This window comes from Melanaphis sacchari, unplaced genomic scaffold (assembly GCF_002803265.2).
Source record: "Melanaphis sacchari strain LSU unplaced genomic scaffold, SCAv2.0 Contig62_pilon_pilon, whole genome shotgun sequence".
Classification (NCBI taxonomy): Eukaryota; Metazoa; Arthropoda; class Insecta; order Hemiptera; family Aphididae; genus Melanaphis; species Melanaphis sacchari.
The window spans coordinates 16738-42856 of record NW_020271445.1 but is presented as its reverse complement, the minus strand read 5'-3'; the positions used below and the strand labels follow the sequence as shown (position 1 = coordinate 42856).

Here is a 26119-nt window from a genome sequence, read left to right as displayed (position 1 = left end):
TTATAATTGTATAAATCAGTTGATTTCCTTAGTCTCATATTATATTTCAAATAACTCTACTTAGGTTTCTAATATTATTAATTACGAACTGTGTATAAATACTCTATACAGCTTACGTTTATCTACAAATCAGATACAACACATTTAATAAATTAAGTCATGTATAATAGTATTATAATATAAAACGCATTTAAATATACATAAACCTAGTAATATAATATATTTTATCCTTTTGATGTGGAGTAAAGCTATAGTATAGTATATATACATTATGATTTGATATACAGTAAACTGACAGACTTCTACATACATATACCAGATAATATTATTATACCGTGGTGACGGCTTGGTGTTGATGATGGCAGTGGCAGTAGTAGTGGTAACCACGGGACGATTAATAATGTGAAGAACCAGCACCGAAATATTATTGTCTGAGTTATTATTACATCCGAAGTCGCGTTCAAGTCTCCTGCGCGCGGGTGGTCCCCACCATATACATAATATTTATATATATATATACGATAAGCCTATATCTATACCTAACACACAAAACACCGCACGGACGGTCACTTTAAGCTCTTCTCCGTCAATGACTTTCACAATTCATCAAGCCGTGGTCTTATCATCGGTGTTCATCGGGGAAAAAACAAAACAGGGCTTGTTCAATAGTCATTATTACTATTGTTATGTGTTTGCATTGCCCGACCGCGTATCTAGCCAGTGTTTATATTTCGGTTGTTTTGGATTATATAATAGGTTGATTATTCGCGTACGCGTGTAAAAACACTAATTTAAAGGTGAGATAATGGAAACAGCGGGTAGTCGTACCTCGTTAAAATGAAATAAAATCCGTCCATTCAATATATATAATACGATTATAGAACCCTTGTCTCTCTACTTCTTTATCTTGCATTCCGCGTTATACCATCGGGTTACAATAAAAATGTCCGAGTTGTAAATAACATTTTAACCGAATTCGAAATGTAAACATGTTGTATACGAGGGGCAAAGATTATTATTAATCGTCCGCTATCCGTGTTGTGCGTATGCAGTGGGATTGCTCATCTTAAGGTAGGATAATATATCGAAATTGGTCTCCCGCCGGTAATCGAAAACATGAACTAGGGACACGTGGAGATAATATTTATTTTTTTCTAAATAAAGTAAGTACTGTGAGACGCGAGTTGTGAATGACAAGACGTGTCCAATAATGATGGTCGTCATAAAAATCATTTATCACAATAAATAATATCCATCTCGTGTTTATAGCTATGTACTGCAAACACGGAATACAAATTGTAAGATTATAAACCGTAAGCAACAATTTAAATATAAATTCATTTCCGCTTGTGTTATATGTAGATAAAATCATGTTTTTATTATCTGCGAAGCAAAAAGATTTAATATTTAAAATAATAAACAGTGGTTAATAACTGAAAACTAATGTCTATTATGATTAAGCTTCCGAAATCTAGAAAAAAAATTTCAAAAAATAAACATGCATCAATTAAAATGTTCAATTGCAATAAATATTCCTGTTGCAAAAACAATTATATGATTTAATTGATATTTAAAATGAAAAGCCATCTTGATTTTAGTTCAAGTATTTTTTTTCTATGATAATAATTATTATGCATTTTCATATTTCCAATTCCATGCAAGTGTTAAGACAAAATATCATAAAATAACCTAATATTATAAGGTAACGTTGTTTTTTCTTTATAACAATTATCTTCGTACCCATAGCAATTTGTCTGGAAAAGGGATAATAATATATAGGTACCTACAGTGTTATAAGGTATCATTGTTTTCCATTATCCTGCCCCCTTTCGGTCAACGTTGTCGGTTACTTTTGATGCCTTCTTTACGTCTGCCGGTCCACAATAATCGGTCGGAGGAATGCGTGTCCCTTGATATTCGATTAAATCGTTAAAACTGTTCTCCTACTACCTAATTTTTTTCTTCTTTTATTTTTCGGTTAGTTATTTTTTCTACACTCATTCCGTTTACATTAAGATTTATTTGTCTGCTCATCTGTCAACGCGTAACTATGTTATTTTACACCTCTACGAAGATCTTAAACGTCCTGAAAAATGGTTAAAAAATCGTGTTGTAAATTACGTTGAAACTATTATTTAAAAAAATACAATAATTTAAACAGAATAAATTTCATAATATTTTTAATTTATCATTCATATTATTATATAATAATCTTAAAGTATGAGATATAATTTACACAAAATATATATTATCATTATTATTGTTATAGATAAATTATTACACTTCAGTGATATCTTCAAAACAACATTGTATATTGTTTATATTCAAATGGTACTTAATAAAAAAAGAAAATAACTATATTAAAATAATTGATTTATTTATGTTAATAAAATTATAAATAATAATTGATAGTGCAACGATTTTATACTGGTATAATAATATTAAAGTATAATGCTAAAGTATAATGCAGGTATTCAAATATTCTGATAATAATACGTATGTTTACTCTAGTTTAATTTAAAATAATAATTATGATTACAATTTACAATTTCATTTTTTGTAAATTCCAGTATTTTCACTTTATCCATACCCCATTTTGTTATTAATATTGAAATACTCTTTTGTTGACACACTGCACCTGTTTGGATTTAATTAATAATGAATTATTAACTGTCCAACTGTTTGATAAAATTATACATTGAGTATCAGTATTTCTAAATAAATAATAATTAAGTTATAAAAACTGTATTTTAATTTTTTGAAAATCCGGTATTTTTGGTACTTGCATATTATATTTATTACATGGTACAATCATAAAAAAAATGCATTAGAACTATCAAATACTTTCAGATTATGAGAATAATAATTTTATTATAGAATATAATAATATAAAACGATAAAAATGTGCCCCTACTTATATGATAAGTTCTACATCTGTTTTTAATTGTAAATTTGTTATGCTTTATCATCCGGTTTCATCCGGATACTCTATAATATATTGTATTTATAAATAAATCATGAAAGTTTTTTTAATATTTAAATATGTTATACTATAACAGTTTTAAATTTTAAAATATCCATTTTTTTTTTCAATCCAAAATTAAATTACTAATTAAAATTATCAGAAACCCAGAATGTTTGAAAAATTTTACAACATACTTGTACCGTATTTCAACGTTTTGTTAAAATCCATGTGTTTTCTTCATTAACTTAAATCTAATAATAAAATCATTAAAAAAAAAAAAATTCAAAGTTTATGAAATTTAAATTTTTTATCCTTACCATTTGGAGATATTTGTGTTACAGTAGCGATAATTCATAACTGTAAAGTTATATCGACTGATGACGAAATGTAAATGTAATTCATAACTTGAATCATTAAGCTAGGACATGCGTTAACGCATTGTAAATATTAATTTATAGAAATTGTTTAAACGATTTTTTATTGATATATGTGTTGACAATCATTGTAAATAAAACGGAAGTACCGTTCAAGTCATATTGTGTAATGATTATTGTAATAAATATTAAATAAAATTACTTATAATTAAATGCTGATCAATATGGTATAAATTATAAATGGTGTAATAATATATTGTTGCTGAAGAAAATAGTTTATGAATATTTAAAATTTAGTTACGGAACTTAAATTAAATTGGAAAATAAACACATATCATACCTAATAACATTTACTGTCCGTGAAATATTTGTAGTTTTATATGATGATAACTGTGATTTTTTTTAATCATGTCAATGCACAAAATGCTGGAATTTTAACACTTATTATTCTGAGCAGTAAATGATGATTCAAAATAAACTATATTGTTAAAAAAATTAACATATTATTATCTACATATTTTTTATAGTAACGCAAAATTGATTAATTAACAATATTATGAAAACTATTAGAATTTGTATGGCAGGCAAAGATAATCGATATTTTTTATGACTGTCAATTGATTTTTGTTTGTTTTAAAATCCGGCCATTAGTCAAAAAATAAGATAAAATAATTATCTTGTATATTTTATCATTGCACGTATTTTATTAAAAGTCTAAGAGTGCAAAATGGCCTATCAATTATTATATTTTAACTTTGTTTATAATTTCGACGTGTGAGGTTTACCACACAGTGAGATGGGTACCTACTGATATATAATAATTGCTGCCGCTTCATTTTTTTAACTCAGCACGAAAAATATAATTAATGTTATTGTAACATCTAAACGATTATACGGCAGAGTATCGTAACGTATGTAAATGGATATTATAGCCCATAGTTACCTAATAATATTGGTTTTCAATTTAAATCACGTGAACACGTTTTAAATGGTAATACGATCGTTTTTCGATTATGTGACTCGATATAAATAATAGACAATCGTTATGAATATTGTGAACTTCATTGTATGAAAACAAAACGAGAATAAAATATGCAATTATTACACAATGCAGCGAGTACGAATTACGTACTACATCAAATAAAAAAAATAAATAAATAATTACTATAGTATTATATTATTGTTAAAACGATTTTTTTTTTTTGTTTCTTTGTTTCCAGGTATCTGGCACTATTGATACTAATTATATCATTTAACATCTCCGCATCATTGAGCAGACAGGTAAGCTTTTTATCGTTACAAAATATATTTACGCGGATAGTTGTAAGCTTTATAATAAGTTATGTCGAAGAAAAATTAATATTATTTATTCGTATTTTATATACCTCTATCACTGCGCGTAGTCTTAATGCACACGTTGTATAATGTGATTTTTTTTTTTTCATGAGATGCATTGTACGTAAACGTTACACTTGTCGTCCTTTCCAACCCCTCATTCATCAAAACCATACACGTGCTAGCCATGTGCGTGGTGTACAATACATATATATTGTGTGCAATGCGAACATCAAACAACATTGCCGCTAATCCGGTGCCTGCCGGGTTTATTAAAATGTGCAACACACACACACACATACACAATAGTATTCGGTGATGTGTCCGAGTCCGATCGTTATTACTCGTTGTGCACCTTACATTGTAGTCATTGTACACACGTACAATTATTAATATTTTTCATGTGTACGTTATAAATGTAACTCATATCCACCGGGGCAAAATAAATGCCGAAGGAAATGTGTATACGTAAGGACTTTGTCAACCGGTGTCGGTTTGATTTGTGACTGAGCCCCTGGCTCACTAATTTTAAATGGAGCCCAACGCCCCGTTATATATTATGTATCGCGATAAAATAATTAATTTTTTTTTTTAGTCAAAAAGTATTTTATTACTTTAAAATTATTTGTTATTATAATTATTAAATAAAAAAATTATAATTAACAATGATTTACATTATTTTTTTACTATATTTTACACATCGAATTATATAACACAATCATTAAATATTGTAAAACAAAATCTAATAAATACAAATTACTTCAATTAAATAAATAATAATAAATTATAATTAAAACATTAGATATTTTTTTAATTCATTGCCAGAATATCCATAATACCTATCAAAAATTTAATTTTTGTTGAAAAAAAGTTTCTTTTAATAAACATACAAGTTAAAAGATCCAGCTATAACGTACTATTAGTTTACAGATTTTACAAATTTTAGGTTTTGAAAATATCCACTTCTTCAAACGTAATCTGTGTATGGAATTTTAATAACGCTTTTGAATTCTATGCAAAATGCGTTAAATATACTAAACTTTGTTATTAGTTCATAAATAATTTGAAATTACCGAGTCACGACTTATAAGTGATTAAGTGATTTAAATATATATTTTCCCATTTGGTTGTGGACCTTCAATATTGAAAAATGTCCAAGGGGCCCCTGCAATCGGTGGATAGCCGGGTGCACCAGACCGACACTGCAGTTGTCAACGAATACGATATGATATATGACTCCAAATGACTGACGACTTTGTAAAATATATCCGTTCGACGTAAAAACCTAATATGTTGCATCTAGTGCCCTGTTGCTGGTATTTTTTGTTTTGTTTTTGTGTTGTGCAGTGAAACATGTGTTTAGTGGTACGCAATAATAATAATTTAATGTCGCTCGCTTAAAACAAAAGGCGTTACGCATTAATGTACAATAGAAATATAATAATATATAATATTATAATTGATTGAAGATTTGATATACATTTAATAATTTAATTATTAACTGTTAATTTATTATTTGTTGATTAAAAGTTATATGTTAGGACTAATGTATCTTTAGTTTGTTATATTATAGTGTATAAACTATATATTTAATGCAATTTAATGGTTACGACTACGTTAATTGAATGTTAGTGTATACTAAAAAATCTGATACTCAAGACCAGTTTTCTAACTTAAGTACCTAATATCAATAAATGAAAACTATGAAAACAGAGTAATAAAGAAATTGAAAGATTCTTGAACTCTTATTAAACATTGAGTCATCGACCCATAACTTAGATATTATATTTTACCACTTCACTTGAAATTCTATATTTGGTCTATAGAACTCATTAGGGGCATTATTATCCATCATTAAAGTTGATTTACATTTGTCATATTATTTAATTTATTTTTGATTTGTTTCAATTTTTCCCTAGTTTAACTACCTAGTACCTACTATTTGTAGAAGCTTCTTTAGCATCAATACATCATTGCATTATATGGCAAGAATTTATTTATTTTTTATAACAAATGTAAAGCACATGACTGCATCCTGATAACAGTCCTGAATACTGACATCATTTTTTACAGATTTTTATTTATGTTCAACAATAAATTACCTTTTAAAATATAAATTTATTTAAAAATCAAAAAAACATCTCATATCACATTTTGTATTATGTTTAATGTTCACCTTTATAACTACATAGTATTATATAATTGTTTGTTACTTTTACTTACATAGAATGAAATCCATATTTATATATTATTTTATTTAAACTTAAGCTCTTAAATAATCATTATTAAGTAAAAATAAATAATCCACGAGCTAACCATTAAAATGCATATTTAAAAAACTAAAATAATCTAGGTAATAAAAAAAAAAAATAAATAATATATATCGTAAGATATTATCCTCATTCCTTTTGCCACCTGTTCGTCGAGCGATTAAAATAATTGTATTTCAAAATAAATATACACATAAATTATTATTCTATTTTTATTTTCCTAACACAGATTTTTAATGGTCATAAATCACGTATGCGGTCCTTTGATTTATATACACATACCCATCTTTTTGTCCGGCAAAACAGAAATATAATGGTCACTGAAAGCTATTTATCAACACGTCTTAATGGCGATTTAAAGTCAAGTTTAGTATGTGACACAATAGACACGAAAATATGACAAATACCTCTTTGCTTTGTTATGAATTAAATTATAATTATTCAAAAAAAAAAAAAAAATCCGTAAAGATTAAACATGAAATCTTCTGAACGGTGGACTTCTCCATATTATACTCATATGGTCTTATTATTATGTATGTCTATATACCTTCCAGGTTAGTAGTAGCAGTAATAATGGATATATTATTTAACTCGATCGGATGTATGGTTAGTTTCAACTAAGACTATGTTTATCTCGTAGTTAGCGTGGTTAAATTCAACTTAATGCTATGTTTACTGCATGAGCTATAAATCAAACAACAATGTAGACACCTATATTATAATAGCATTATTGAATTAAATATTAATTCACCAGACACCAATCAGGAACCTACCTAGACGAGCTAGTGTCTAGCCGCTAGATTGTCTATATACTTATCTATTTATTATTTTTATTAGAAAATGTTTTTTATTTGTATTACCATACTCATACGTATAATATCCATGAATAATTAATATTTGTGTTAGTAGTCAAAAACATTAATTGATTTTCTAGATTATACTTAATTTTTAAAGGAATATTAGTTTAACGTGTTTTTTAAGTATTAGTTTAAAAATATTTCGTTGAACGTTTTCACACAGACTTAATGGAAAACTCCGACTAACTAATATATTATAAAATATTATTATTATCATTATTTTTTTTTTTTTTTTACATTTATACTGTTATTTTAATCGACAAAATCACAATGAAGTTTCTTTATATTAGAATTACTACAGTAAACTATAACTACTAGTGTAGATTAAAAAAAATATACATTTTTATGACTTATTTTTTATTTGGTCGGAAATACGTGCTCGTTGTTCCAATTGCATGAAGTTGTTATAAATACCTATGAGAAATAAGATTTTAAAATTCCACTGTTTAACAATAATAAACTTCTACTTTATAACATTTATATTATACACAGCACACAATATTTATATATATATATATATATATATTATAATAAGTATTTTGTTGCAGTTATTTATGTTAAGCATAGGTACTTATATAGTTATGTGTGCTGATGGTGCAAAGACGGTAGTTTGAAAAAGAAATAGACAAACAATAGATAGACATTTTAAATTCTTTTGTCGACAACCGTCCGTGATTATAATATTATTTCCATTAAATAGATGAAATTTTATATTGATATAGAATTCTAGTGATTTACTTAAACTCCTAATGCGGGTCTCGATGGAGTATTTATCCTATAACCATATTCTAACCTAACACTTTTTGAAAATGTTAATGTATAAGTAGGCATGTAACTATATAAAACAGTACTTTTGATGTAAATTAAAATATATTCTAAAATTTAAATTAACCGAATTTATTTTATGATTAAATTAATTTAGTTACCAATCACCAAGTACTCTTAAATTAGACATACATAACTATTTTATTTTTACTTTCAAACGATTTATTTTTGTAAGTGAGATTTAAAACGTTATACATTACATATTTACACCTCATATTTTATATTTTCATAAAATTCTTTTGTATATAATATAATGGTTTTCACTATAATATTCATGACATAAATAATTGCTTGGTTTTAGATATGTAATTTATATAAACGTTGAACGAAAAAAATAAATAGTTTTTGTTATAAAAATGTTAACATTATAAGGTGGCTACTAGATGCACATTAGGTGTATAATGCTAACTGCCTATGCGTGTTTTATTTTTCTACACTGTGCATTAAGTTATCTACAGTTGGACATGAAACCTAATTGGTCTTGTATTATTTAGAATAATGTTGTTATATATTTTTTAGATTTGTATATTTCATATCTAATATGGAATTACACGCGTGATTTTACTGAATTAGTAGTGAAAAACTTGTTTTAAGTAGTGTAGCTTAGTAATTTATCATCAGTAAAAACTAACAGGTAATATTAAGCAAACTTTATTATAGTTATTACAAATCATCCACAGACAACGGTCCACACATTTATAAAGACTCAATTTTAATAAGCATCTAGATACTATAGTAGGTAAGGTAATTAATACTTACAACTATAATTTAATGTATTAACAACGGAACATTTACATTTTTTTAATTACAACCAAATATAATTCAATTTTTTTTTCATTATGCTTATTAATGATGTTTATGTATCTAATATGCATACTCTTCCATACAATAAATAATTCTCAATTCAAATGTTCGTAATAAATGAATCGATAAATTTATATAAATAATAATATTTATATAAATTTATCGATTAAGGGCTATGGGTACCATATTATAATTTGTATTTCAAAATAGTGAAAAATAATAATCATAATTTTTGAATACACAAATAATTATGTTTTTCTCAAAAATTAATTTGTATAAACAATTAATTGAACTTTAACAAATTTTAATTAAAATATCTTTTAAATGTAACTAACAATAAGTAATTCAGCTGATCTAAACAGTAAACCAATTAATCGTAGATGATATTATGTTAGATTTATTCGTTAACAGACATAATACATAATATGGAATATTGTTAGGTATTATTGTAAAATTACGCGTTAAAAACATTTTCACACTTTCTACTTCTTATTTAACGGCTTTTACTAAAATTATTAATTTATTATGTGGCATGCACTCGTAATATGCTAATAAGTATAAATATAAATTAATCGATACTAACATAAATCACACTTGCGACTTGCGCTATAATTAATAAAATAATGTACCTATTTTTAAAGGTGGTTGTACCGATTTTATTGAATTTTGAATTTCTTTTAAAGTTTAACGCACTCGAGTAAAGAAAAAATTACAATGCTCTTCCACAAGGGGTGTCCTTGGTTCGAAAATATGAAAACCCTATGAATAATGTGTTTAAAGGAAATGATAATAATAAAATATAATGTTCATATGACAATGCTATTTGATGCCATGGTGCGTGGAAAATCCGACTATTTAATCTGTTTCACGGTCGGTATTGTGATCGAAAACAACTGCCGTGTATCCATCATATTTTGTATTATTTTGTCATAGTGAATACTTGTTGACATTTTAAATAAAATACCCGATATAATGTAGTTAATTTCTACAGTACTTCGTAATTATAGTAGGTAATAGTTATATTTACTTTTATCGTACATAACTATATTAATAAAAAGTATTGTTTGTGTGTGTGTGTGTGTGTGTGTGTGTGTGTGGTGTGTAAATGATCCATAGCCAAGTCTATTGCATCCATGATTTTTGAAACTTGGTACATAGGTTATCTTATAGCCCGCGGATGTACACTTCGAAGACTCGTAGTTAATTTTTTAAATTTTATACTTAAAAGATAAGTTTGCACAAGGTTTTATTGACTTAAGAAAAACAAACATTTTCTTGTTTGTATACGAGTAGGATTGTAGCCATTGCAAAACATAAAAAATAAAACAGTTAATTTGAATTATTTAATATGTCACAGGCAATACTATGAAGAAACAACTAGTATTAAAAACAAATAAGTAATAACACACAGTGTCTCGGTAGATACCCCCCAAAAAAAACAAGTATTGTAATATGATTAGATAGTTGATAATAAAAACAAAAAATAAATATTAACAAATCCAATATAATTTTTCCTAAAAAAAATTTTTTCTTCAAATAATGTAAACCGATCGTCCGGTTAGATAGGTTAATAAACTTAAAGAAACAATAATGGTATAATTGTATACAGTCATACGACAGTGATATACATCGTATAATACGTGGGTAAATATATATTTTTAATTTATTGCCAAAATCTATCCAATAAACTAAGTGCGTTGTTAGTTTTAAAATACCATCAAACGTTATAGATTACTATGATTAATATTACAGTTATTGTTATACGACTAATGGTTTTGAGGTTCTCCATTAAATATTTTAAAGAAAAAAATTATGTTTTAACAAAACACGAGGGGTCCTTATTGATAAATCATTTTAATATAAAATCTTGAATACAATTATTATTTAAGACGATAACGTATCGAGTATCTCGTTTTCTCGGTATTTCGGTGGTGTTAACAAAATACCTACGTAATACGAGACAAACGGTCCATTATAGACAACATTTTAAGACGAGTTACATGCGCGGCAAATACGAATTGGTCGTTCTTTCCAGATAAGTATCTTATATTCATAACAGGCACCGCGCACGTATATACCCATATTAATATATAAGATATATAAGATGATTCACCAAGTATGATCACCCCCTTTTTATAATTTAAAGACGTAGTGTTTGAGTTTTCGAGTTATTTAACTCTATATTCTAAAGGTTAGTTTTAAAGTTCATGATAATGGGCTTGCATGATATAAGGACTATGGTAATTTTAAAATTCTAGAAATTTCAATTTATCTATTTAAATTTATAAACTATAAAAACGGTCCAAATACAAATTTCAAGAGCTAGTATTATTAATATTATAAACATTTTAATAACTGAAAAATTACTTATCCAATTTTGAATTAGATACAACACTTTGATAATCTTAAATAGTAGAACAAATTTCAAAAATTTTAAAGTACTTATGATCTTTAAATGTATTTAAAAATTTTAAAAAATCAAAGTTTAAATAAATTCAATATTAAATAAAAATATGGGGGTAAGTATACTTACTATTTATATTATAAGTATACAGAACCATAAAAAATATACAAAATGCATATAGTGTTTGTATATATGTTACATATCATGTTTAATGCGTAGAAACTCGTGATTTCATACCCCGTTGCCTTAATATATGGGTTCGGCGTAAGAATTATAGTATTTTATAATATTATCCTCGACATTATTTTAATATATTCTCTTCTTTTGTAATCGATACATAATCATCAGCGTTTCGATATTTTTTTCATTTTGCATCATTTTTTTTTTCTTTTCACGACCACGATGATTAGGAAATCGTGAGAAGTGCCCAAGCCGTGACAGGGTGTCGTGGCGTTATTTTTAACACTCCATTAATCACCTTTAACGAACTCCCGATCTCATAATATATGTCTAGTGTTAAAATACGTGTCCGGTCACCGCCGCCTGAATCTACACATTTTATCTCAAGTCTTTATTTTTATTAGATATTATTAACAGGTTTGTTATGATACAATTAAGACTGATTTGATGAGTAAAAAAAAATAAAATAAGAAATTTATTTTAATACGTAGTCTGTATAGACCACATAAATTATAATATAATATAATGTAGGTTATAACTTTTATAAATAGGTAATAGGTAAATATAATGTACCACATTAGTACACAAATATGAAACTTAATATTTTGATTATCACGATTTTATTTATCGATCTTGGTTCATTGATTAGTCAACATAATAAACTAATTACTACTAATAAATTAATTATTATGAGAATAAAAAAATATTTTTAATCTAAATTGCCTAAAGCCTAAAGGTTATGTTAAAAATTATAATAGAGTACCTACGCATATTTCTCAAGTTCAAAGTAAAAATATTAAATTTACAATATATAACACATTATACATAAAAATATAAAATATTAAATGAGAATAAAATATTTCATTATTATATTATACTCGTATAAGTATTTAATGCTAAAATGTTAAGCTAGTCTATAAAAAAAAACTAGTTCTTAACTCAGAATCTAAAATAGGATTATAAAAAGTGAGTTAGTTTTTTATGTTTATTTATTTGTATACACTTGTCATAACAATTCAACAGCCTAAACAACTTAAAATATACTAAGATATCATAATTTTGTAAAAAAAAAAAAAAATGGTTACGTTATTGTATAACTGAATTGTATGTATATTGAGTTATATATTTATATTTATAAATAATATTTGTACAAAATCTTAGTAAAATATACGTTTTTTTCCCCTTAAGTTGGGTCAATATAAATATAATATAGTATTATTATTCATGTTACGATGATAATGTCTGAGATACATTATACGTATTATATACACGAAAAAATTGAAAATAAATAAGTATTTACTCGAAACACAACACGTGCATAATATGATTTGTATATTGTGCTAAAATGTCAGATCATTCAATTCAAGTATTATATCATGTATTATATAGTGTTTACATTTAATGCATCGTGGATTTCAACTGACCGATGTTTATCGTTGTCCATTAGACATATATCTAATATTAATTGTATCATATATGGTTTGAATTCTTATAGCATCACCTCCGACATGGCCGACACAAAAGACAACAATGGAACAATACGTTTAGCAGCTCCGGATTCATACCAGAATATCATGTTTATCTGGACGGCAGTACCTCGGAGAGTGGTGAATGGAGTCCGTGGTCTGACGATAGTCAATGTTCCCGTAGTTGTGGTGGAGGAGTAGCGTTTCAAACCAGGAGATGTCTGACATTCAGGTATTATAACACGGACACGTGTACCTTTAACAATAAACATAAACCGTATGAAGTTTATTATAGTTTAAATGATAGAACTGAAATTATGTTAATGTCTGTATGAATTTTAATTTACTTAAATATTATTATAATTATTTATGGACATTCTGTACGTGCTTTGGATTTTATTGAATGTATCGGCCCTAAGAGACGACTATGATAATTATATAGAACGGATTATGTTGGCTATGTTTTATGAACCTTACACAGTGAAATAGATAAAAGATTTTTATTTTTATTATCATCTAATAGTATATAGAGCATGACTGTAAAATCTCAATAATGGTCGATATGTAGGTTCTACTAACAATAATTACAAGTAAACCGATGTCATTAAGCTAGTGTTTGACTTCAAAATGTGCAGTAAAATCTCGATATAATCCATTTTAATGTATATGAGGTACACAATACAGATTTCATAGAAATTAATGTTCTATAAAAGCGATTTTACTGGTACATGGGTGAAATAGATTAAGCAAATTTGGCTATTTTTCAACTAGTTCATACTATTAACTGTTAACAATTTATTTTTTTATTTTTTTAAATAAATTATTTACGGAAAATAAAAAAGCTAGTACGATTAACTCAGAAAAAATGACATATATTTTCGCTTAGGTAATGATTTTGACTTATTATCGCCTTTATTCTGTGCACCGAATTTTTTTAATTAAAATTTCTCAAATTGAATAACTGCTTTTTAAACACATATTCTTAAAAAAATAAATTTTTAATCATCCACCCAATTATGTACCTAATAAAATAAAAACAATTTTATGGATAATATTTTTAGTATAGACAACGATATTATGATAATAGACCACGCCTCGACGACCATCAACATATTTTATTCGTTTAAATTATTATATTCATATTAATTTAAAAAAATACTTAACAATTACACCATATAAACATATTTAAAATAAAGAACATACAATATAATCACATTTTTTTTTTCGTATAGTCGTATACACTGAATAACACACAAAACGTGAATGTTATTGAAAATAATAAAAATGTTCTGATAGAATCATTTAATGTTATCACCTATTGTTCATTGATAATTAATGCAATACGCTTAAGTTTTAATTTTAAAACAAACTTTTTATCATCAATAAATTCCACTACAGTTTCAAGGCGAACTTCTATTAAAACATTTATTTGTAAGTGCAGTGCTCTTAAAAATACATTAGCCAAAAATATTTTTATTTAATTAGTATTGTCATTTTATTTGACAAATATCAACAAACGGTGTCCGTTGTTTATTAAATAATTTTTCGCATAATACGAATTGACTCATGAATTTCTTATATAAATAACAGAATGTTAGGCAAGAATCTCCAATTACTCAAAACTTATTTTTGTTTATAGAGAAGACGGTTCCGAAGATTGCACAGGATCATCGAAAAGATATTATTCCTGTAACATTCAAGTGAGTATACTCGTACACTTGTTACAAGCATAGAAGTGGAAAATACTATTTGTAATATGAAATCTGAAATTATCCTTAGAAATTATAGCTGTATTTTTTAAATTACTAAATCAGTTTGGTATGATACAGTAGTATGCATCTCATATTCTTAATAACAAACAATATATTATATACAATATACATGGTATAATTGAGCCACACTTGAATACATTTATCGAATGCATATTACTTATAATATTAACAAAATCGATTAAGTAGGTACAGAATATTAATTATCTATGCTATAATAATTTATCAAAAATCATTTTTAACGAACGCATTACGATAATGAACATAATATAACAAACGAGCTTATTAACCACGATTTTTATACAGGAATGTCCCAAAAAAAGTCTGGATTTCCGACTGGAGCAATGTGCTGCATTTAACCATGTACCATTTGAAGGATTGACATACGAGTAAGTGGAAACAACAACAACAACAACAACAAACGTTTTATTGTCATACGCCATAAAATAAAAATTATTTACACAGATGGGTACCTTACACCAAAGCTCCAAACAAATGTGAACTGAATTGTATGCCGAAAGGAGAACGATTTTATTACAGACATAGAAATAAAGTAATCGATGGTACCACGTGTGATGAAGAAAAATTAGACGTTTGCGTCGATGGAAAATGTTTGGTAATACCATTGTATAACAATAAAAGTCATTACTTATTGTTTGTTTAAGTTTTTAAAAAATCATTCTTGTTTTGGAGTATTATATTTATCTAGTGCCTATGCTTATTCCGGTGTAATTCAAATTATTATTCGTTAGAAATATTGTTTATTGTCAGTATTTTCTATAAAAATATATTTTTATATAACAACTTATAATTTTTGAAAATTTGTTTATATTATTATCGCTCTATTAATTAAATTTAAAATTAGTACTCTAGTTACCTAATTTTTATAGTATCATAATTTATATTGCTTATTAAGTATATTAAGTATTTTTATTCGACTTTTGAAGACACTACGATTTTAATCAGATACCGCTGTACCTGTAATTTATATTTTGATTTTTAGATTTCATTTTTATTCACATTACGCTATACCAGAGACGGTCAAACTTTTTTCGGCCGCGATCTACTAAAAATATACTTCACCTTTGAGGATCGACTTCGATAAAAAAGTTTTTATTATTATTAAGTTACTATACCACCATAATTAATTTTCGTGAGCGCAGCCTAAAAATAAATTCTAGCACGATCGACCGGTCGATCGCGATCGTCTGTTTGGCCACCCCTGCGCTATACCGTTCACATTTCAATATTTCGATCACAAAGTTTCAGTTATATGAATTATATCAATGTTTAGCCACCTACGTGTATTACGCTTACATCCTTAATATTAAATAAATTGTAAAACTGTACCGTGTTTAATTATCATAACGTTAATGTGAAATTCATACGTTTTTGAATTAAATAAATATAAATTTCAGTCCGTAGGATGTGATAATCTATTGGGTTCACCGGTAAGAGAAGATCGTTGCCGTAACTGTGGAGGAGACGGTTCCAACTGCAATACCGTTCAAGGTATTTTGGACATGAACGATTTACAATACGGTACGTAGCTGTATAAAAATTATATTTTTTTAAAAAAATGTCATTATTATATTTAAAATTGTTGATGAAATTTACCACATATAATAACAGTATTATAAAAAGAGTATGGTGTGTATACGTAGAAAAGCGATTTTCATAGTACACTAAAACGAACTAAAACGTATAATGCGTAATACAATTTTATTATTTGTATCAATTATATTATTTTTTTATGCATATTATTATTTCAATAATTACTTATATTTGTTTTTTTTTTTTAATTTTATATCTAGGGTATACGGATATACTTCTGATTCCGGCAGGTGCTACTAACATAAGAGTAAGGGAAATTCAGCCGTCTAATAATTATTTAGGTAACTTACAGGTTATAAAACATTTACGTCTCTCTTTATATAATATCTTATTACATTAATATAATATTTAAAGCAATTAGAAACATTTCTGGACACTACTACCTTAATGGTAATTGGAAGATAGATTATCCTAGAAGCCTGAAAATCTGCAATTCCGTTTTTCATTATGAGAGGAAGAAGCGAGCACTTTACACACCCGAAATAATTACAGCTTTAGGACCAATTTCAGAAGCAATTTATATCGTGGTAAGTTAAGTTTATATTTCTCAATTTTATATTTATTGTCTAAAAGTTATAATAATAAATCAAAATAATTATAAATGGTTCTTATGATCGTTCAAAATATTTTAATTGTTAATTAAATTTCGTATCGCGTTAAAATGTATACTTCTCTATATTAATGATTTATGGATCTAGTTTCCACTAATTAAGTAGTAAATATATATATATATTTTTTTTTTTTTTTATTCTGTTTTGTTTACCTACTAACTATCTGATGAATAATGATTTACCGTAAACCATTAAGTCAGTAGGATCGCTAACTCGACACCAATTAGTTTTAATTAACTTTTTATTTGATAAAAATAAAACCATTTGCATAATAAAAACTTAGTACATACTACCTATAGTTTATTAATTGTTAGAAAGATTTTTAACGATATTTATATCACATGTTACATTAGTTACTGTATCAAGAAGTTAACCCCGGAATTGAATACGAGTATAGTATTCCAACTAGTGCCGCAAAACTAACATTATCCAGAGGATACAATTGGATGTATAATGAGTTCACTGAATGTAACACGACTTGCGGCGGAGGTAATAATAGTCAACATTTCTTTTTTGCTCAACGGGTTTTAATTATATATATTATGTACTATTGATTTAGTTACATGTTAGATAAATACAAGCTATATATTATCATGAATGTAATATGCAGGTTTATATAGCAGTTTGCTTGATATCTTTTATCACGTGTATATAACAGAAGGCTTTTTAAAAAAAATCTACAAATTGCTGTCATTAATATAAATTTAGAACAATGATACGTTTTGGGGTAGAAAAATTAGAAATAAGTTTTTTTATTATTATCTTAAAAAAAAAAAATTATTGTTAAGACTTAAATGTTTCACAAAAGTGATTTTAGATTAATTTCAATTGATGCTATGATCTGTTAAGATATTATACTTTTGACACTGAGAATTATTCTGTTTTAATAGAACTTTAAATATTTGTAAATGTGGTTAAACTTTAATCGTTCAGTATTCTATAGCTTTTTAAAAAAAAAACTCAAAGAGTTTTTTATATTTTCTAAATTATTTAGTTAAAATTTAAAATCAAAATTTCATAGTAGTATTATAAGAGTTAATATTAGTGTATTGTTATAATTAACTAAGTACAAAATAAAGTATACAATATACATATATACCTATTTTTAAAATTAATATTAAATTACTAATTGGTTAATATGTAAGTACAAGTAAAATAAGCTGATACATTTCAAAATTATTGTCTTACAGGTGTAAGAACTCGAAACGTTTGGTGTGCTCAAAAGAATGACTCTATGCCTGCACCCGCAGAACTTTGTGACCCAGGTTTGGAACCATTAAAATCACAATCATGTTCAATGGAACCATGTCCACCTAAATGGGCACCAGCTAATTGGACAATATGTACACATAAATGTGGAACAAACGGAACACAGACTAGAGAAGTACTACATTTAAAATAAATAGATAAAACTTCGAAAATAATAATTTTGAATTTTATTATTATTATTAATTTATATAGCTTGAAAGTGCAGTTTTTTAAAAATGTATTCTGTGAATAAGTACTTAAACTTAAAGATTAATAATTTTAATAAATCGTTATACGATTTTTAAACAAAATATTTCTTTTAAAGCCAGATTTCAATAGTATCACAATAATTGTGAATTAGAAACACTGTGAATTGTTTTACAATTAATCTATACTCATATTATATGTATCTTATAGATATCGATTATGATTTTAGGTTGGTTGTGTGCGAAGAATCAATGGTGTTGATGTTCCTGTAGATAATAACTACTGTAACCAGTACGATGGCACTAAGCCAGCCACTGTACAACCATGCAATATAGGGCTAGAATGCCCATTATGGCACACTGATCCTTGGAAACCTGTAAGCAAAAGATTAATTTAAACAAATATTAAATAATTACATTATTTACGGATCACATTTTTGGAGTATATTTTTTTTTTTATTATTATTGTTTTTATTTAACTTATATAAATATTTTAGTTTTAATAATATTCATTAAAGAAAATTCAAATTATTTTATCATATTATGGTTAAACTTTTATAACATAGTAAATATTTTCGTTGATACAAAGGGTTTTATTTCATTAAAAAAAAAAAAAAAAAAAATGTTTAGACCAGTTTAAGTGATCTAAATGGTTTTTATAACATAACTTACATAAATATGTTTGTATAGTAAAATATAATGTATATAATATTAAATATCGTTATTACTTATTAGTTATTACATTATTACGAGAGTACATACTAATGCAATGCGTTTTGGTACCGCCATTTTATCACTATCTTTAAATTTAAATTTAAATAATATCCGTTATTCAGAGAGTCCGCTTTTCGGTGGTTTTCCCATTGAAAAGTAATGAAAATGTCTCCATTCCCAAAAAAAAAGTCCGCTATTGAGAAGTGTCAGTTAAAAAAGGTTTCACTGTAAATAATAAGCAAAATATATTTAATTTTTAGTAAACATATTATGTATATTATAATATATATTATTACAACTTTGACAATTTAATTAATATTACTTAATTTATAATAAATTATTCAAATTATTATTATTTTTTAATTTAAAATATAATAAATTATTTCCACTATTATAAAATTTAAATACAACGATAATTTTTAAATATTCTATGCTAAAAAAATTCATTTTAAAGTTATATATTATATATTGATTGATAAATTAAGTTTTGATTATGTAATATAAGATGACTTAATTTCTTTTATAAACAGTGCAATCAACTGTGTGGAGCAGGTAAACAAACTAGAAAAGTTAGTTGTTACAGAAAAGTGGATAAGAAGATTATTATATTAAATGATGACGAATGTGACTCTGAAAAACCAAGTACGGAAAAAACATGTAATCTGCGTCCATGTGAGGGTGTGGATTGGGTGACATCTGCGTGGTCAGGAGTAAGGAAGCAAATTATTATTCTTATTAATTATCAATGATATTTAATTTTTCCTATTTAAATTTAGTGTGGTGACTGTAATTTGGATTTCGAAACTAGACAAGTGATTTGTGCAAATGCTAAAGGAAAATTATATGATAACAAATTTTGTAAAAAATCAAAATACCCAGAGACTGTAAGAAATTGTACACCTTCAGATGCATGCGAATATCAGTGGTATGCCACTCAATGGAGTGAGGTAAATTGCAATATCTATTATATAATTGTTATTATTTCATTTGATATGATATATCTGTGATAATATGGTGTGGAAATATTATGTTTAGTGCTCATCAAAATGCAGTACTGGAAAACAAATCAGAAAAGTTTTTTGTGGATCTTTAGTCGGTGAATCGATAAAAAAAGTTGATAGTGCAAAATGCGATCCAAGCAAAAAATACGAAGATACTAAAAATTGTACTGGTAAAGAAACATGTAAAGGAGAATGGTTTTCAGGCCCTTGGACTGCGGTATGTTTAAACATTAATTAACTAATGATTTTATTTAATTATTTATATAATTAATTTATAAAATAATTTAATATATAGTGTTCAAAACCTTGTGGTTCTGGAGAAAAAAGTAGGAAGGTATTTTGTATGGTTGGAAACTCTACTGTGGATGCTAGTCAGTGTAAACCTGAAACACTTCTATACTCTAGTGATGAATGTAATAAACATCCTTGTGGTGAAGGTAAAATTAATTTTATGTTCTTAAATACGAGTATACAATTTCGTTTGTTGCTACTTCTGCTAAAGAAATATTAATTTAATTTTTTATTTTTGTATAGATCAAATTATGCCTGTTGAGTCTAAGAAACCAATCACGGAAGAAGATACGCTCGAAGAAGAAGAATGTGAAGATGAAATGATAACTGTTACTCCATTTGCAAGTGAACCTGATTATGAAGTAAATTTTTTTTCTATTAAACATGACTATGAACTGTATTATTAACGAAGAAAAAATATTCATTGATGTTTTTTCAAATTTTATCTTCATATATTTTTAACTATTTATTTTACTATAGGCTTCAACATCGTCCTACACACAATCATCTAATGATGTTATGATTAGTACAGATTTTAATAGTACAATGAAATCCGAAGATTCCGATATAGTTACTACAGATTCAATGAGTACTGAAAAGGAAAGCACTACTACTACTTCTCCAACCAAACGAAAAAAGAGACAAGCTATCTTAGATTCTCAGATAAAATTTTCTAAACCTACTGATGTTGAGTCCTCGACTTTAGAGTCTTCGACTATAATTTCAACAACGGATATGTCAACCACTGATATATCAACCACAGATGTTTCAACAACAGATTATACAACTACTGACATGTCAACAACTATTGATGTTTCTTCGACGGCTGACATTGGTTCAACAGTTTCTTCAGCATTGCCGTCCACATCACCTGAACCAACAACAATCACATCTCAGAGTGAAACAATGACAAGTAATATGTCAACTTCAGTAGATATTTCATCATCTACAGCTGATTCCAGTACCGAAAGTAGTGATAAAACTACTCCTATGGAGTTAACAACTGTTGCAATATCTTCCACTGACACAGAAAGCACTATTGTAACTGATTCAATAACTGAAACAAGTACTGATGCAATGTCCACAACAGATATTACATCAACCATTAATTTATCATCGAGCAGTGAACCATCTACGTCCCTTTCGTCATTAGAAACAATCGCATCGTCAACTGAGATGTCAGTTAGCACTTCTGACTATACCAGCGAAACATCTGTAGTTATGACAACATTCACTGCAGTGACAGATTCAACTAAAAAAAGTATAGCATTTAATATATAGTTTTTGGATCTAAAAAAAAATAAATAAATTGTTATTATATTTCAGCTAGTAAGATGAAGAATCCATTGATTGAAGCTTCAAATAAGAGCAAACGTATTTGTAAGAAAAAAAAGAAATTGCCTGGTTGTCAAACATCAGAATTTGGATGTTGTTTTGATGAAAAAACGCCTGCTAAAGGACCATTTAGTGCTGGTATTTATGAAAACAAGACATCTATTTAAATAAATTTTTAAAGCTAATTAATTAGTTAATTAATTTTTTATTTGAAGTTTCAATTAATTTTTTTGTTATTACTAATATTTTAGGTTGTCCGGATGTACATACCTGCAAAGATACAGAATATAACTGTTGTTCGGATGGCGTAACTCCTGCAACCGGTCCTAAAAATGAAGGATGTCCTCCTTCGATGTGCAATGCTACGTTATACGGTTGCTGTTCAGATGGCTTTAGTATTTCACTAGGAAATGATTTCGAAGGATGTCCTGTTGAATTACCTGTCTTGACAACAACTTTGGCATCTGATCTCGGATGCAAGAATACACAGTAATATTAATGATTTTTATTAGTAATAATATTAAAAATAATTACCATTCATTATAATTAATAAATAATCATTTTTGTTTTGTTTATTTAAATTTCAGATTTGGTTGCTGTCCAAATGGAATTACTCCTGCTTCAGGACCAAGTTTCCAAGGGTGTTATAATTGTGTTGAAGGATCAGGAGAATGTGATTCGTGCTTGGAAACGACATATGGTTGTTGTGCAGATAATATTACCGCAGCTACAGGACCAAATATGGCTGGTTGCCAAGATAATTGTAAGTTCTAGATATTGACGATCATGCAATTCGTGTATAAAACGTGATAAAAATAAATATGAAAGAAATACAAGATCAATACGAAAATAAAAATATAATTTATATTTATAACAAGCTACTACTTATAACTTACAAAAATTTAAAAAAAAATAACATCAAAAATTTAATTTAAGTTACATTAATTTTTTTATGAGTTTTAAAATATATGTAAAATATATTATATTTCTTCTCGAACTTTTTATATAATGTTGATGTAGGTAAATCATTAAAATATGTATTTTGAAAGCCTGAAATATTCTATTATTACTTAAATTTATTATCATTGTATGAGCACGATGGAATTTTTAAAATATTTAAACTAATTTCATGCTATTTATAAAAATTTAAAAATTTTGAACTTTTTTCTTAAAATGTTGATAAAACAATTTTCTAGATCTTTAAGATTGAAAATGTTATACAATTTTTATTAGTTATTTTCAAAATAGTTTAAAAATGCTGAAAATACTTATGCACAATTTTTTTATAGATATTTGAAGTTTATGTGTGAACAAATCTATAAATTTTATATTAACAATTTTAGTGATTTTTTATAGTTGTTCAAAAAAAAAAATTATTTCACTATCACATATTCTATTGTCTCCAATACAAAATTAAATTTTAAAATATTTAGAATAAATTTAAACCATATTAATTTGAATACATAATCGTCAACAGATTATAAATATATCTGTATTTTCATAATAATTAACCTTCAATCGATGGTACTTTTTATAACCTCAATAGCGATTGCGTTGTAATGTTTACAACACCGCAATTTAAATATATTATTTCCAGAACTAGTTTTTAGTATTTTATTTTTTATTACACATAATATAAAATTAGAAAATATAAATTAGTATGTAAAACACATACGTTCATCAAAACATTCTATTATTTATAATATTATATTACAAATATAATTATTGACTTAATAATTAAATTTAAAATGAATAATTATTGCAGGCAACTTATAAATACTTGTTGTATAAAGAATAGTGAAGCTCATTCGGTTTATCACTAATGGTAGATTAAGAAAATAGTTTTATTAAATGTTTTGGTGTAAACACCGTTAATGTGAAACGCTTAGAGATTAATAAGACTTAACAGTATTTAGTTAGAAATTATAATATATTTATGTTACAAAATATTAATTTAATTCTTACTATATTGCTATATACTATTTAGTATAGGTAACTGATATCTATAAGCAACTGGCATAGTGGCGAGGTTCGTTCTAAGTTTATAAATTTATATTTTAGAAACTTTTATAAGAAAACGAGTTAAGAATAAAAGATTTTACAAATATTATCCAGCTAACAGGTCGTTTACATTTTGATTTTGGTCCTTTGTAAAGTTTGAGTGGCCCATCCCTATATTATAAAATAAATACAATAAATTTAATTAATTTTTATAATATAACAACTATTTAAAATTTATTCAAATTACAATCATGTATATTTCAGTGACGACTGATGATTTTATTTTCGTAACATCGACTTCAGAACAACCAACTGACTCATGTCAATTATCAGAATTTGGATGTTGTCCTGATGGAGTATCATCAGCATCTGGGTTCAACCTTGAAGGGTGTGAAGGTGTTGACTTCGATAACTGCACTTATAATGAAAACAATACAGGTAATTTACTATGACAGTAAAAATTAGAAAAAAATAATATTATAAATTTTAATTCCCTATGTAGTTTTTGATACAATATTAAATTTTAAATTGTTGTTAAAATTAAACGCATAGCTGTTTAATTTAAACTCAATAAATTATTAAATTTATATTATAATGCGATGGTTGAACTAAATAGAAAGTAACCACATATATTTTACATTAATATCTGTTATATTTCCAGAATGTTTACCTGCATGTGCTAAAGATCAATTTGGATGTTGTGATGATAATATTACTGCTGCACATGGACCAAATAAAGAAGGTTGTTGTTTAAGTTCTCAGTATGGCTGTTGTCCAGACAATATAGTACCAGCTAATGGACCTAGTCTACAAGGTATGTTCAATAATTACTTGTATAAAATATTTATTTTGTTTTGCTTGAATTATACATACATATATATATATGTTTAATATTTTATTTACTTTATTTTACATAAATATTATAAACAATCTGTAAATGTATTATTTAATATTTAGAATAAGCATAATATTATACACGGTTATAAATTGATATGATTTAGTACACATAAAAAGTGACCACCTATTAGCGATTATTTATTGTATAAAAATTATTTTTATTTTAGGTTGTGGATGTATTTACACGCCATTTGGATGTTGCCCAGACAATACTACAACTGCTAGAGGACCAAATAACGTTGGCTGTAGTTGCCAATACACCGAACATAAATGTTGTCCAGATAATTTCACACCAGCTTCAGGTCCTCAGTATGAAGGTTGTGCGTGTCATACATACCAGTTTGGTTGCTGTCCTGATGGTATTACTAAAGCGCTTGGTCCAAATTCACAAGGTACAATATTCTGAAAGTTAATTTTTTGGTAATATTTTTAATTCATTTTTATATTATTTTATCTAACTTAGGGTGTGGTTGTGAATATACTCAATATGGATGTTGCGGTGATAAAAATACACCAGCTCCAGATGAGACTAAAAATTGCAGTTGCGAGGCATCTAAGTATGGATGTTGTTTAGATGGTATAACTGAGTCTCAAGGGGAAAATTTCGAAGGATGTCAATCTAAACCCATTCTACCCGGAGGTATTGTATAGTTATACAATCACAAATTTTTGACTGATTAAATTTGAAATTATTAAATCAATTGTAAAACTTTTAGATAGATGCAAAGAACCCAAAGATCGAGGTACCTGTTCAGACTTCACTGTTAAATGGTTCTTTGATACCGAGTATGGTGGTTGTTCAAGATTTTGGTATGGAGGATGTAATGGAAATAACAATCGTTTCAAAACACAAGAAGAATGTAAAGATATATGTGTTGAACCATCTGGTCGAGGTATATAAATACATAAGTAATTCACTAATTTATTTCTTGTATTATTCAAATGGAAACAT

General features: G+C 26.5%; 1 protein-coding gene across 4 annotated transcripts in view; it reads left to right on the top strand.

Moving 5' to 3' along the window:
* LOC112600239 (papilin-like) overlaps positions 1–26119 on the top strand; it is a 48107-nt gene that overhangs the window by 12299 nt on the left and 9689 nt on the right. For all 4 annotated transcript variants that reach the window (XM_025347425.1, XM_025347422.1, XM_025347424.1 and 1 more), the window contains exons 2-26: positions 4560–4620; positions 13510–13712; positions 15120–15180; positions 15556–15638; positions 15715–15865; positions 16668–16791; positions 17064–17144; positions 17218–17390; positions 17828–17963; positions 18665–18858; positions 19159–19305; positions 20173–20352; positions 20419–20589; positions 20678–20860; positions 20939–21080; positions 21178–21296; positions 21415–22195; positions 22261–22407; positions 22521–22758; positions 22857–23032; positions 24535–24708; positions 24932–25084; positions 25335–25559; positions 25631–25807; positions 25884–26060. In XM_025347425.1, the coding sequence (XP_025203210.1) occupies positions 4560–4620; positions 13510–13712; positions 15120–15180; positions 15556–15638; positions 15715–15865; positions 16668–16791; positions 17064–17144; positions 17218–17390; positions 17828–17963; positions 18665–18858; positions 19159–19305; positions 20173–20352; positions 20419–20589; positions 20678–20860; positions 20939–21080; positions 21178–21296; positions 21415–22195; positions 22261–22407; positions 22521–22758; positions 22857–23032; positions 24535–24708; positions 24932–25084; positions 25335–25559; positions 25631–25807; positions 25884–26060 (4457 nt within the window). The remainder of the gene's footprint in view (positions 1–4559; positions 4621–13509; positions 13713–15119; positions 15181–15555; positions 15639–15714; positions 15866–16667; positions 16792–17063; positions 17145–17217; positions 17391–17827; positions 17964–18664; positions 18859–19158; positions 19306–20172; positions 20353–20418; positions 20590–20677; positions 20861–20938; positions 21081–21177; positions 21297–21414; positions 22196–22260; positions 22408–22520; positions 22759–22856; positions 23033–24534; positions 24709–24931; positions 25085–25334; positions 25560–25630; positions 25808–25883; positions 26061–26119) is intronic.